The sequence below is a fragment of the Orcinus orca genome, chromosome 11 (assembly GCF_937001465.1).
Source record: "Orcinus orca chromosome 11, mOrcOrc1.1, whole genome shotgun sequence".
Lineage (NCBI taxonomy): Eukaryota > Metazoa > Chordata > Mammalia > Artiodactyla > Delphinidae > Orcinus > Orcinus orca.
Window position 1 is genome coordinate 19,030,250 of NC_064569.1, and position 12,736 is coordinate 19,042,985.

Sequence of the window (12,736 nt, forward strand, 5' to 3'; positions counted from 1 at the left end):
CATCTATTAGAATTATGTGGCTAGAAATTTTACACCCAAACAAAAAGGAGAGAGGCAGAGGACTATAGTCATTAGTAAAAAGAGAAGCACCTATTCCTTTCCTTTCTGCCTATAAAATATGTGCTCTGAAGGAACAGCACTTAGGCTGAGTGGGGGGCTGGGGTGTAAGGAAGCTGAGTGTTGTGGAAAGAGAACTGAAAGTTGGGGTCAGAGAAATTGGTATTGACGAAACTCATGACCTTCAATCACCTTACCTCAAAGGTCCCTCTCAAGTCTAAAATGTTGGGCTAGGGGCTTCCCTGGTGGCCCAGTGGTTAAGAATCCGCCTGCCAATGCAGGGGACACGGGTTTGATCCCTGGTCTGGGAAGATCCCACATGCCGCGGAGCAACTAAGCCCGTGTGCCACAACTACCGAGCCTGCGCTCTAGTGCCTGTGAACCACAACTACTGAAGCCCACACACCTAGAGCCTGTGCTTCGCAACAAGAGAAGCCATCGCACACCACAATGAAGAGTAGCCCCTCCCCCCCTCCCCCGCTCACTGCCACTAGAGAAAGCCCGCATGCAGCAATGAAGATCCAACACAGCCAAAAATGAATAAATGAATACATTAAATAAATAAATCTATAAAAAAAGAACTTGCTGTATAAAAATAAATAAATAAAATAAAATTTTTTAAAATAAATAAAATGTTGGGCTAAAACCAGCATACATATTCAAATTCATTTTGAATTTTGGTAGGTTTTTTTCTATGATGAGCCAGTATAAAACTCTTCCTGCCAACCTAAAACTGTTCTTCAGGTGTCAAAGATGTGTACATTTTATTTCAAAAATATCTACCTGGGACTTCCCTGGTGGCACAGTGGTTAAGAATCCACCTGCCAATGCAGGGGACACGGGTTCAATCCCTGGTCCGGGAAGATCCCACATGCTGTGGAGCAGCTAAGCCCGTGCACTACAACTACTGAGCCTGTGCTCTAGAGCCCGCGCTTGGCAACAAGAGAATGAGAAGCCCGCGCACCGCAACGAAGAGTAGCCCCTGCTCACCCCAACTAGAGGAAACCCACGCACAGCAACAAAGACCCAACGCAGCCTAAATAAATAAATAAAAATTAAAAAAAAAAATCTACCTGATACAAGCTTTGCAGTTCACAGGTTTAAGTCTTTGGTTAAGAGCTTAGGACTCCACTCAGATTTTCCAGCAGAAGCACATGGACTGTGTCCTTGGACTCTTCAACCATCCGGAGTATACTTGAACCAACTCATTTGTACATACATTCAGTTTATAATTCAGAATTGGAACTGGCATTTATTTATTTATTTTTAATTTTGGCCTAGCCATGTGGCTTGTGGGATCTCAGTTCCCTAACCAGGGATTGATCCCGGGCCACAGCAGTGAAAGTACCAAATCCTAACCACTAGACCACCAGGGAACTCCCAGGATTTTAGTTATTTAGTTTTTCAAATTTATTTCAAGGACTTCAATGATTGTTTTCTGATTAAAATGAGCTAGTACCCATAAACATAATTTAAAATTGGGATTTTTAATTACTGCAATATAAAATCTGGGGTGTGTTTAACATGTAGCAACTGAATTGACAATTTTCACGGAACTGGTAAGTTAAAAATACAGATTACTTCATTATTTTTTTTCCCTGAATGTTAAACCAGTGTTTTTACATAACTTTTTTCAAGTTATTATACATATTTAAAGCACTCCATTTAATAATACACCATTATTTTTACCTCCTTAGAAGTCTGGAAGTATTTTTAGACTTTAAAAAAGAAGTAAGAAAGGCAATAACTAGATATAGATTCATGAAGAAGTGTGGTTTCATGCTTGATTTCACTAACAGCAAACACCAAAACAGAACTGAAATTCTGATAATATATCAATGTTTGTAAAGTGACCTACATATTCATAGATAAGAGTGGACTACAACATTCTCTAAAGCTTCCTTTCTATCTAGCCAGTTTGCTCTGAAGTCTCTGGCTGTGCTATTAATTTATTCTTATATTGTTTAATGACACGCTTTCTAGCAGTTAAGAGAAATTCCAGCAACTACATTCTGTAGGTGTCCATTCCACACCGTGTTTCTACCATCATATTTCTTAAAGGGAAAATACCTTTATTTCCAACTAGAAGTTTCTTTTTTGGAAAAGAAGCTTGATGATGTTTGATGATGATGGTTAGGTTACCCAACTGGTGTTTTTATTTTTTCCCCATTGATAACATTTTAACTTTCACGTGTAGTTTCAAAGATTTTAATTTTATTTATCAAAACACATAGTCTAAACAGAAAAATTTATCATCAATACTCTCTTGAATGGATTGATGAAAAGCATTTGAGAGTATTTCATACCAAAAAATAGTATACCTTTCATATTTACTTGAAACTCAAATCAAGATGGATTAGTCAGTGTTGCTTTCATTGAGAACTCCATGATATTACTCAAATTAAAACAAATGACAGCCAGAGCAGTGACCTATGATTGACAATTATGGGGGGAATAAAATAGCAAGTCCCACTGAAGAGAGAAGACGGCAAGATTTCTTTCCCTACCTCGATTCCTTTCCTGCAACATGATTATGGAGGAAATAAGTAGCCTGGAGTATGTATCGCTCCCACCCAGCTCCTCGTTCAAACTGACAGTGTGAGAGTGTCAACAAGGGTGGCACTCTCTTTTACTACTGGCTTTTTCTTCGTTTTAGAGTTTGGCATGATGCTTCTTTCAAGCTTTCCAGCAGCTGTAGAAGGCTTTATTCTATTTTACTTCCAGGATACAAAAGAAGTGGTATCACTTATAACTTTAAGCACTGAAGGTATGAATATCAAATGGTTAATATATTAACAACTTTAGGAAGGGAAACATTTCTCCACGCCACGTTACGTTAACACTGAACAAATTTGCTATGCCAGCTCTGTCAAATGGGAGTGAGGCAGAGGTGTTCTTGACCTTTTCCAGCCCCCCAGTTATGCTATTGTTCATACTCAATGTGGTTTTCTCTTCAGCACAATATTCGCTAATGGGACTTATGTCTACAGTTGCTTAAAAAATTTCTTTTTCAAAAACAGAACTAGTCTATATGTACATATTGCAGGTGCAGTCTGAGGCAACTGATGATTTTTAAAAGTGTCATTTTTTTTTTCATTTTAGTAACCAAGGCTATGAAAAACATATTGGCAACATACATTTAATGTGAATAGTAATTCCTTAGGTAAAGGGAAACAAAAAAATCTTTTGCAATTAAAAACTCAGAAACCAATGTAGCAATAGTATTTTAAATTCTCTTCTTAAAATTTCAATTATTTTTAGAATTTAAATATTTAGGATATAAATATAGTCCTTAGTTATACAAAGAAGTTGGTGTTTCTGGATGAATCAATCTACAAAGACAGTATTATGCAACAAATAATATTAAATAAATACATTAAGGATCCAGAGTGAGAACACCATCTTAAAACACAGGAAACCTAAGTCAAGAGAAAGATTGGCAAAAGCCATGTTTAAAACTGCAAAGAGCAAAGTGCTTACAAGTATGAATTTTTATACTCCTCAGTTCAGTTCACTTTTACCTAGACTCCATGGTTGTAATCTACTCACTCACATGGCTTTAAAATATTACATCCCATTTCTTCACTGCTGTATAAAGAAAGTTTAAAATCTAGGAATAAATGTTAAATATGAAAATTCAAAACATCATTTAACAGGAAGCAGATCTGATTCCTAGTAATGTTCAGAAGAATTTCTCAAATGCAATAAGTGTTGGAGCATAGCAAGATGCTAATGTGACAATTTATTAATATATAAATGAACCAAAGTCTACTGGTATTTACAAAATAATATTCTATATAAATATCTAAAATGATAATACTTTGCTAATTGTTTTCAAGGGTATTCTACTTTGATCAATGAAAATATTTCAATTATTAGATTGTTTCCAAAACTCACAGTGTATAATTTTGATTTTCCTTAAAAAAGTCATAAAATCACAGGCAAGTAAAGTTGATAAGCAATATAAACAGTTATCTCAATGTAACCCATCACTTAGTGTAAAAATGCCCTTGTGTTGTTTGTAATGAATGCTCAATCATTTATTCATTCATTCAACAAATAGTTGAAATTGTACTAAAAGTGTAGATATAACAATGCGTGAGACAGAATGAGCACTGGCCCTCATAGAGTTTACAATTAAAGTGAAAGGAAATACACAGGATCCAAAGGAACCTGGAGAAAGGGATCTAACTAGATTAGGCCAGCTTTCCCTGTCTGAGCTGGAAGAGGTTCAGAAAACCAAGGAGAGTGAACACAGACAATTCAAGTCCAAAGTCAAGAAAGAGTATGGTTCGGTCTAAGAACTAAAAGAAGCCTAATGAGAAATTAGGCTGTAAATGTAGGGAGGAGACAGATAATGTAAGGCCAACTGATTCACATTAGGAAACTTGGGTTTATCTTAAAGGGCAATGGAAAGCTATTAAAATGCATATTCCTGTCTTACCTACATAAAAATAAATTGAACCCGAAAATTATATTCATAATTTAAGAATACACTGGAAATGAAAGTTATGAAACAAAATTATAAAAAGCAAATATTGGCTTCAGAAGCATAGAAATAATCTAAGCTCTTGAATACAACATAAATCCTTTTCTACACTTTCTGTGTGTTTCCTCTTTAAAATAAAAATGCTATATGGGTGATCTCATTTCTTGGTGTGGCAGGAATATTAAATTGCCTAAAGCCATGCCCTCCACGCATGCCCAAGTGAAAAATCAGTGGTACTTACTACATCCAGCCTTATAGCTGAAGCCTGGAGGAAGGAGGAATCCTTGCTGGGCAGCTGCAGCCAGTGTCCGTTGATCGGGAGGGAATACAGGAATCATTAATGGCGGCAGTTGACCTTGAACCTGCTGAACGTATTAGAGTGAATCAAAGAGAAGAAGTTTTGATATTCCATGCTTCCCATCCTCCCACCCTTACGATATAAGAAAAAAATTATTCAATTCAATATACTGGCATAGAAGCCTGCTAGAACCCTGGATGTGAGGCTATGTCTTAGGACTACTTTAGACAGGAGAATCAGAATACTGAATACTTTAACTGGAAGGTGTTATCAAGTTCACTTTCTAACCTGGTGAATAATTTCCCTACATGATGATATCCTTTACAGTGATGAAGCATCAATACTTCACACTACAAGTCTTTTCTTACTGCATTAATATAATGATTAAAAAAGTATCCCTTAGGTTGAACTAAAATCTCCTTCTGTAAATCCCACCTGTTAGGACTAATTCTACCTTCTAAAACAAAATTAAACTGGTACCATTTTACATATGAACAGCTCTTCATTACTTGAAGATAATTCTCATGTTCATGCATAATACTAAGGTGTTTTTTTTTTTTTAGTTCTTGAATAAAAGAGCTGAAAGAAAGCTTAGAGAGTAATAAAGACTTTCCCCATTCTTTATAGAAGAGGTAACTGAGGCCGAAAGAAAACTGACTTGCCTGTGGCCATGGAATGGGGGAGTCAAAACTATGTCTATGATCTAGTCCCTTGGATCTTTTGAATTCATCTATCCTTTTTGAGGCAATTGAACCACTCGTCAAACCACACGGCCTCTCTTTTGGTTGCCATCTTTAGAATACACCTTAATTTTCTGGTGTCACTCTCAGGATGTAGGGTTCACATCAGTAAATAAATAATCTAATACAATGGAATCACTATTTTCTTTTAATTGAACAGTAATTTCTAGAAATATAAACTAATGCAGTCATTTCTGCAGCTTTGTCACATTGTTACTAATGCAGAGGTTGTCATTTACTAAAATACTTAGGATTTTTTTCCAAATATTTAAGCAAGATTTCTCTGGTGGACATGGTTATTGGTTAGTGTTTGTCAGAGAACATACGAATGAGAATTTAGGATCCTGATAAAGATCACATCTGACACTTTATTCTCCTTTACTATTTCTTGCTCACATTAAGTCAGTTATTTGGAAAATAAACAAATAAATATTTCATGAACACATACTGTGTATAAGAAAATGAGCTAGGTAGTACAGACATAATAGTAAACAAAACAAACAAGATCTTATGCCCATGGAGCTTACATTACAGTGGGGATAATGGTTAAAAGTAAAACAAACACATGTACAAACAAACAAACAAACAAACAAACAATTCAGTCGCTAACCTTAACAGCAACTCTGAAATATCTCCGGACTTGTTTTCCCTTTCTCTCACTGGCATTCACATTCTTAGACACATGATTCTGATAATTCTCATAATTTCTCACTTTAAAGGTCCACCTTCACTTTCTCCACCGTTTCATCTTTCATAGTAAACCTCTGAGGTATTTCTGAGATTTTGGTGTGTGTGTGTGTGTGTATGTGCATGCGTGCGCACGCGCGCGTGTTGAGGGGGCAGAGGAGGGGATGAGAGAGAGAGAGAAGGAGGAAGGGTGAGGGGAGAGAAAGAGAGACAGAGAGACAGCCTGCCAGCCAGCCAGGCAAACAGAGAAACAAGCACTGTAAGAATGAGGAATCTGTTTTCAGAAATGACTCCAAATTGCAAAGTATTTCTTTTAACCAAAAGGATTTTAAACCTATCACTGCCACCAGAGTGAAACTAAAAGTGAACAACACAACCAGGAAAACAAAAAGAGAATGTTTTAAGGTTAGAACTGAAGGTTAAAAAGCTTATATCACTACAGCCCACATTTTCTGAACATACTGGAGAAAAGATAAACTTTATGGAGACACCAATGGAAAACAACTGACTGAAGTCTCAAAAATTAGAAAGTGCATATCGAGCAAGTATGTAGGAAAAAGTGGCCTGAAACAAGAGGGAGATGTTTGAAGGCAAAACAGCATGGGCGCTAGTTCTGTGTAAGAAGAGGACGCTGACCAGAATAACAAGCAAACCAAGAAACAACAAACTAGCCACGCTGGTTAGGGGTTATCACTAGCTACTATGTATCCTTTACATTTCATCGTAAGTTATTATATTTTATATAGTGCATCTCCTCCTTTCTAAGACACCATTGGTTATATAATGTGTAAGATGGTTATAAATTTAATAAGAGCACTTTAGAGGGAAGAAGAAAGGAATTTCAAATGAAACACATACAAGGGTTGTAAGAGTCATCCAAACTTCAGAGACCTTAAAATTTGGGAAAAATAACTTCTACAATTGCAGAAACAATAGCTTCTTATTTTAGTGCAGTAGTTCTTAAACTTGAAACTATATTTTAGAATCACCTGGCAAGCTCTGAAAAACTCTCAATGCCCAGACTGTTTCCTAGACAACGGGGGTGAATTAAATCTGAATCAACAGGGGTGGGACCCAGCCATCAGCATTTTTTAACGTTCCCCTGATGATTTCAATGTGCATCCAGGTTTGAGAAGAGCTGTCTTAAAGAATGCTGAAGTCACTGTCAACAAATCTTTTTGTCTTCTTCATATTTTTCCTTGAGTTACAAAGGACTTTCAGGTATATAAGTAGTTGAAGGGAGACTCTGCCTATTACAGGTCTGGTGCTCACAGGACATTAAACTATATTCCTCATAGAGTTCCTTCTAAATGAGTCTTGTATCTGTATTTCACCTGCTCCTCTTCTGCAAACCTTTTGATGGTTGCTTTTACTTAGAGAATAATGACCCAATCCCTTCACATGGTATTCAGGATTCTTCACAATTTGTTCCTAGTTCATCTTTCCAGGTATTTCTGCTGCCCTCCTTCAGATATTCTGTACTTCTGCCTCAATGGGTCATGAAGGGTTCCTTGCATACTAGGTGTTTTTCCACGCTTGAACAGGCTCAAAAGTATCTTCTCCTCTGTTTTTAGTAATTTCTCTTTTTCTTTTCTTCTTGGCGAAATTCTACTTATTTTTCAAAGGCTTCTGAGACCCACATAATGTCTTGGCCTGTGAAGCACTTCTTTCTTATGGTGCCAATTTTCAGGCAGAAAGAACTGTTACTTCTTTGACCTCATAAAGCTAACACAATACTTACTGTATTGAATAATAGTTACTTGTATAAGTTGAGCCTCCCTGATGACCTATGAACTTATTTAGGAAAGAGGCTGTAACTTATTTATTATTGTAACTCTAGAGCTTACAGCAGCAGCTGAAATTATTATATGAATTGATAATTCATAAATAAAGAAGAACAATGTATTATATAGTCCTGTCTGTAATTACATCTTCGTGCCCCACCTCCAAATGTCCACAAAAGGCCTGTGGAAAACGAAGTTCTTTAACGACCAGGAAGGAATTCAATTTCACTGGAGAAAAATGGCAGCATGAAATACCAGCTGCTTTGTGCTCGTATTCTTAATGTATAGATAAAAGGTCATATACATCATGATAAATCCATGATTCTTAGAATTATGCATGCATGAAGAAATAGAAAAGTAATACAGAAATACTGGAAATTTATTACATACTTCTGTAATGGACAGATATGCCTGCCTATCATGTTCTAATAACATGATGTTTTAATTATAAAAGCTTTGCTTTTACAGTACTCTATCATTACTATTTTCTTTTTTCAAACATTTCCCAGCTTTATTTACATTTATTTTTCCACGATAATTTTAGGACATGGAATTTCTCTTTGAATTCATTAACCTAATGGCTTGATGGCCAATAACAGGTTATATCTTTTATTCAAATCTTCTTTTGCTTCATATACTTATTGTAGTTTTCTTGGTAATTTTATTTGTAAGGTTTTTAAAAAATACTTTTCTTGCTGTCGTAAAGTTAATGTGTTCTTGTTATATTATTTAACTGGTTGTTGCATGTACATAAGTCTATCTACTTGTGTGTGACAGCTTTTACCCAGGTAATTCATTCATACTCTAATCATTTAGAATAATTTTTCAGGTAAAAAATTTAGTATTTTAAGAATAAATTGCAATAAATTCTGGGGCTTTAAAAAATCTGTGTATTTTATTATGATTATTAAAAAACATTTTGCTTTAGTTATTTAAAAAAATTTTTTTTTAAATTTATTTTTGGCTGAATTAGGTCTTTGTTGCTGCACGCAGGTTTTCTTTAGTTGCGTTGAGCAGGGACTACTCTTCGTTGCAGTGCATGGGCTTCTTATTGTGGTGGCTTCTCTTGTTGCGGAGCACAGGCTCTAGACGCATGGGCTTCAGTAGTTGTGGCACATGGGCTCGGTAGTTGTGGCACGCAGGCTCTACAGCACAAGCTCAGTAGCTGTGGCACATGGGCTTAGTTACTCCGCAGCATGTGGGATCTTCATGGACCAGGGCTTGAACCCATGTCCCCCGCATTGGCAGGTGGATTCTTAACCACTGCGCCACCAGGGAAGCCCCTGCTTTAATACTGTAACTTGTTTTAGTGTCTGAATTTTCCAAGATCCACAAATGTAGAATTACACTTTTAAGGCTGAGAGAGCCTAGAGATTATCTGGCATAACACAATCATTGTGCCGATAAAGAAATGAGACTTAGCTTGGCCGTATAAATTGTTCAAGATCCCACATTTAGCTAAGAGCAAAGTTAACACTGAAGCTACATCTCCTAACAATCTAGTACTCTTTTCCAACACTTGGGAAAAATTGGGGGTGGGGAGCACGAGGAATTACAAGGGAGAGGAAGAACTAAAATGAAAAATAAGCCTAATTTCATAGTCCCAATGATGTGTTTATTTTAGAATAGCATAGGAAAAATTACAGAGCATTGTAGTAATATTCAGAATAAAGTAAACAGTAAAATATATACAAAATGTGTGGTTAATTCATCTATGCAACTAAAAACACATTTCAAAAACAGTTGATCCTCATTATTTGCAGATTCTGTATTTGCCAATTTGCCTACTCAATAAGATTTACTTGTATCCTTCCCAAATTTACTTGTACTAGAGCTTTTGTGGTCACTCACAGACCTGTGCAAAGTAGCAAGAAATTTTGGTGATTTTTGCTGTTTAAAATGCACATAGAATCAATAATAAATATTAATAAGGTGTCTTTAAACAGAAACACACATAAAACAAGGCTATGTATTGATCAGTTGATGAAAATAGTGTGACCAAAGCTCTCAGGAACCTAACTCTGTGTTTCGTCCAGGAGCAAAATCGTTCAGTATTTGATAATTCAGTGTTCATGGCAACTTTATAGGACATAACTAGCACAAATAATGAGCACCAACTGTATTACTGCTGTATCTTAAGTAATTTTTAGTTCTTTGATGCTGAAAATTAGCCCACCTTTGGGAGAAAAGGACGTATCACATCAAAACAGTATAATGTTTCCTGGATAAATTCTAAAACAAATTTGTTTTAATGTTAGTATTTCATTCTCATATTTGCCAGTGTTGGCCATTTCCAAATCCTATTCACTGTTAACTTCACTTATTTTCTTTTACTTAATGGATGAATTCCCTTAAAGCTCCTAATTAAGGTTTAAAATGTGTGACATTTGTAATTAAGTTTCAACAAAATACTTTTGTCACAAAATTTTGGTCTTTTTAATGGGGGCATGTTATTCACAAGTTTGAATAACTCACAACAAATTTAAGATGCTACTTCCTATACTTTTTAAACTTTAAGATAGAATATTATGTTTTAAAACTTTTTATAATTCTACCACATAGATAGTACATGTAATCTTGCCCTCTAAAATTTTATGAATCCAACACAATTATCCAACACACATTATCACACTTGTAAAAGAACAAGTAAATACTTATCAATTATTCATAGTTAAATATTTTATATTTTATGTAAATATTCTATTCAAAACTCTTCAGTGGTTCCCTGAAACTATTTAATATATCAAGTAGATATTTAAGATTATTAATTTAGCTTCCAGTCCCATGGGTCTGTTTATTATTCATTCAAGCAACATTTTTACTAACTAGAATGTATACTTTTTTGGTAACCAGGAATACAAAGATGAATTCACATACAATGCCTGCTCTCCAGAAGCTCTAAGTCTGGTCGGACAAATGGATAGATAATTAGAATACACTGCCATTAGTTCAACAATAGACACTTGTATGGGATACTATGGAAGCACAAACGAGAGACTCCTAACACAGCCAGAAGAAGTCAAGGCAGGCCTCATAGAGATAGGTCCAGCAGGTGTAGGGTCTGAATGGATAAGTAGGAGTTAGCCAGGCAAAGAGGTGGGAGTGTGAAAAAAGAATTCCAAGCAGATGGGAGAAAAAATGAGCAAATTATCAGGGACAAGAAAAAAATATCATGTGAGGGGGAAACCACCAAGCAGTGTAGAACAGCAAAAAATGTAAGTGAGAACCAGTGTTAGAAAGTCTGCCTGAATCAGTCTGTGTTTCACTGTAAGACACTTGAGATTCCCCCTGTAGGCTCTGGGGACCATTTAAGTAGGTTAGGTGGTATACTCTGGTGGGCATAGGGAGAAAAGATTTGAGAGGCAAAGCGTGGAGACTAGGTACATGTTGATGTTGGGGGAGGCTATAAATGTGTGGGTATATGAGAAATCTCTGTACCTAAAAAAAAAAGAAACTATATACGTAAGAAAAGGAGAAGAGGACAGAGTCACGATAACTTTCAGGTGTCTAGTTTATATAACTATTTATACTGGTATGAAACAACAACAAAAAAACATACAGGGGTAGTGACAGATTTCATGGAAGGATATGAATATGGTTCTGAACACATGTGTTTGAGGTACCTAAATAATGTTCCATTGGAGATACCTTACTAGCAGACTGATACTGCAGCCTGAAGCTAGTGAAGAGATTTTTAGAGGCTATGGTTTGGGGGATCACTTGTTGATGAGAGTGAACTAGATAATCTAAAGAGGGTTTGAAGGATAAAGAGAAGACAGCTTACAATCATCTGGGTCGCAACAATAATTCAACAAAGGGCAGAGGAAGAGGAGTCTTAAGAGCGGAGAGGTAAGATAAGAATAAAGAAAATCTTGAGTACAGTATCACAAAAACCAATGGAATATCAAGGTTGAGGTAGTGCCTAATAGTGAAAAGTGTAGCAGAAAGAGTATTTTAGAGACAAAAATAATATCTTCTGGAATAGTTTATTAGAAGATGGTGATGAATCTAACAGCAACAAATCCACTAGAATGGATATTCTGAAAGGTTGAGCATATTCCAAAAGGTTGAGCACTGAATGACAGGCAAGAAAAAGGGGATGGCAAATGTAGAAGATTCTTCAGAGAAGGCTGGGTGAGGCATTAGGAGAGACGTTTGATGGCAGCTGCGCAGGGATGCACAGATTTTATTTAAGTAGCAGAGTTTTAGGTAGCAGCACATTTACTGGCTGGAAGGAGCAAATGGAAATTGAGAATTTGAAATGTAGGAAAGAGCAATTAACTGGTGGACCAAAATTGCAGAGGAGGCTGAAAGGCAAGGCGGAGGTGTGGGGATTCGCTTCGACTGGGAATGGCATCTCATTCTCTGGGACCTGACGAATGAAGCTATACAAGTGGCTATAAGCCGATAATGTTCTACCGGTAAGGAAATGAGAAGGTAAGGAAAATCAGTTCCGATGGAAGAAGTTTTCTCAATGTTGAAGGTAAAATCATATGCTGAAGATGAGAGATGCTGGGATTGAGTAAGGGAGTTCAGCAAAGGTACGTAAGTTTTGGATGGTTACTGTGAGAAATGAAAAAGAAAGTAACCACAGACGATTAAAAGGGATGATGGAAAAGTCTAAGGCCTGAGAAGAGACCACATGAATTATGATGCTGTCAGTCTTCCCTTTTCTGTGATT

At 36.3% G+C, this 12,736-nt stretch overlaps 1 protein-coding gene across 12 annotated transcripts in view; it reads right to left on the reverse strand.

The window, feature by feature from the left end:
• The window catches only part of SOX5 (SRY-box transcription factor 5), a 992,020-nt gene that overhangs the window by 126,507 nt on the left and 852,777 nt on the right, over nt 1-12,736 (reverse strand). For 10 of the 12 annotated variants that reach the window (XM_033430324.2, XM_033430322.2, XM_033430323.2 and 7 more), the window contains one exon: nt 4,788-4,911. In XM_033430324.2, the coding sequence (XP_033286215.1) occupies nt 4,788-4,911 (124 nt within the window). The remainder of the gene's footprint in view (nt 1-4,787; nt 4,912-12,736) is intronic. The other 2 variants (XM_004270915.3, XM_004270913.3) reach the window with 1 other exon arrangement.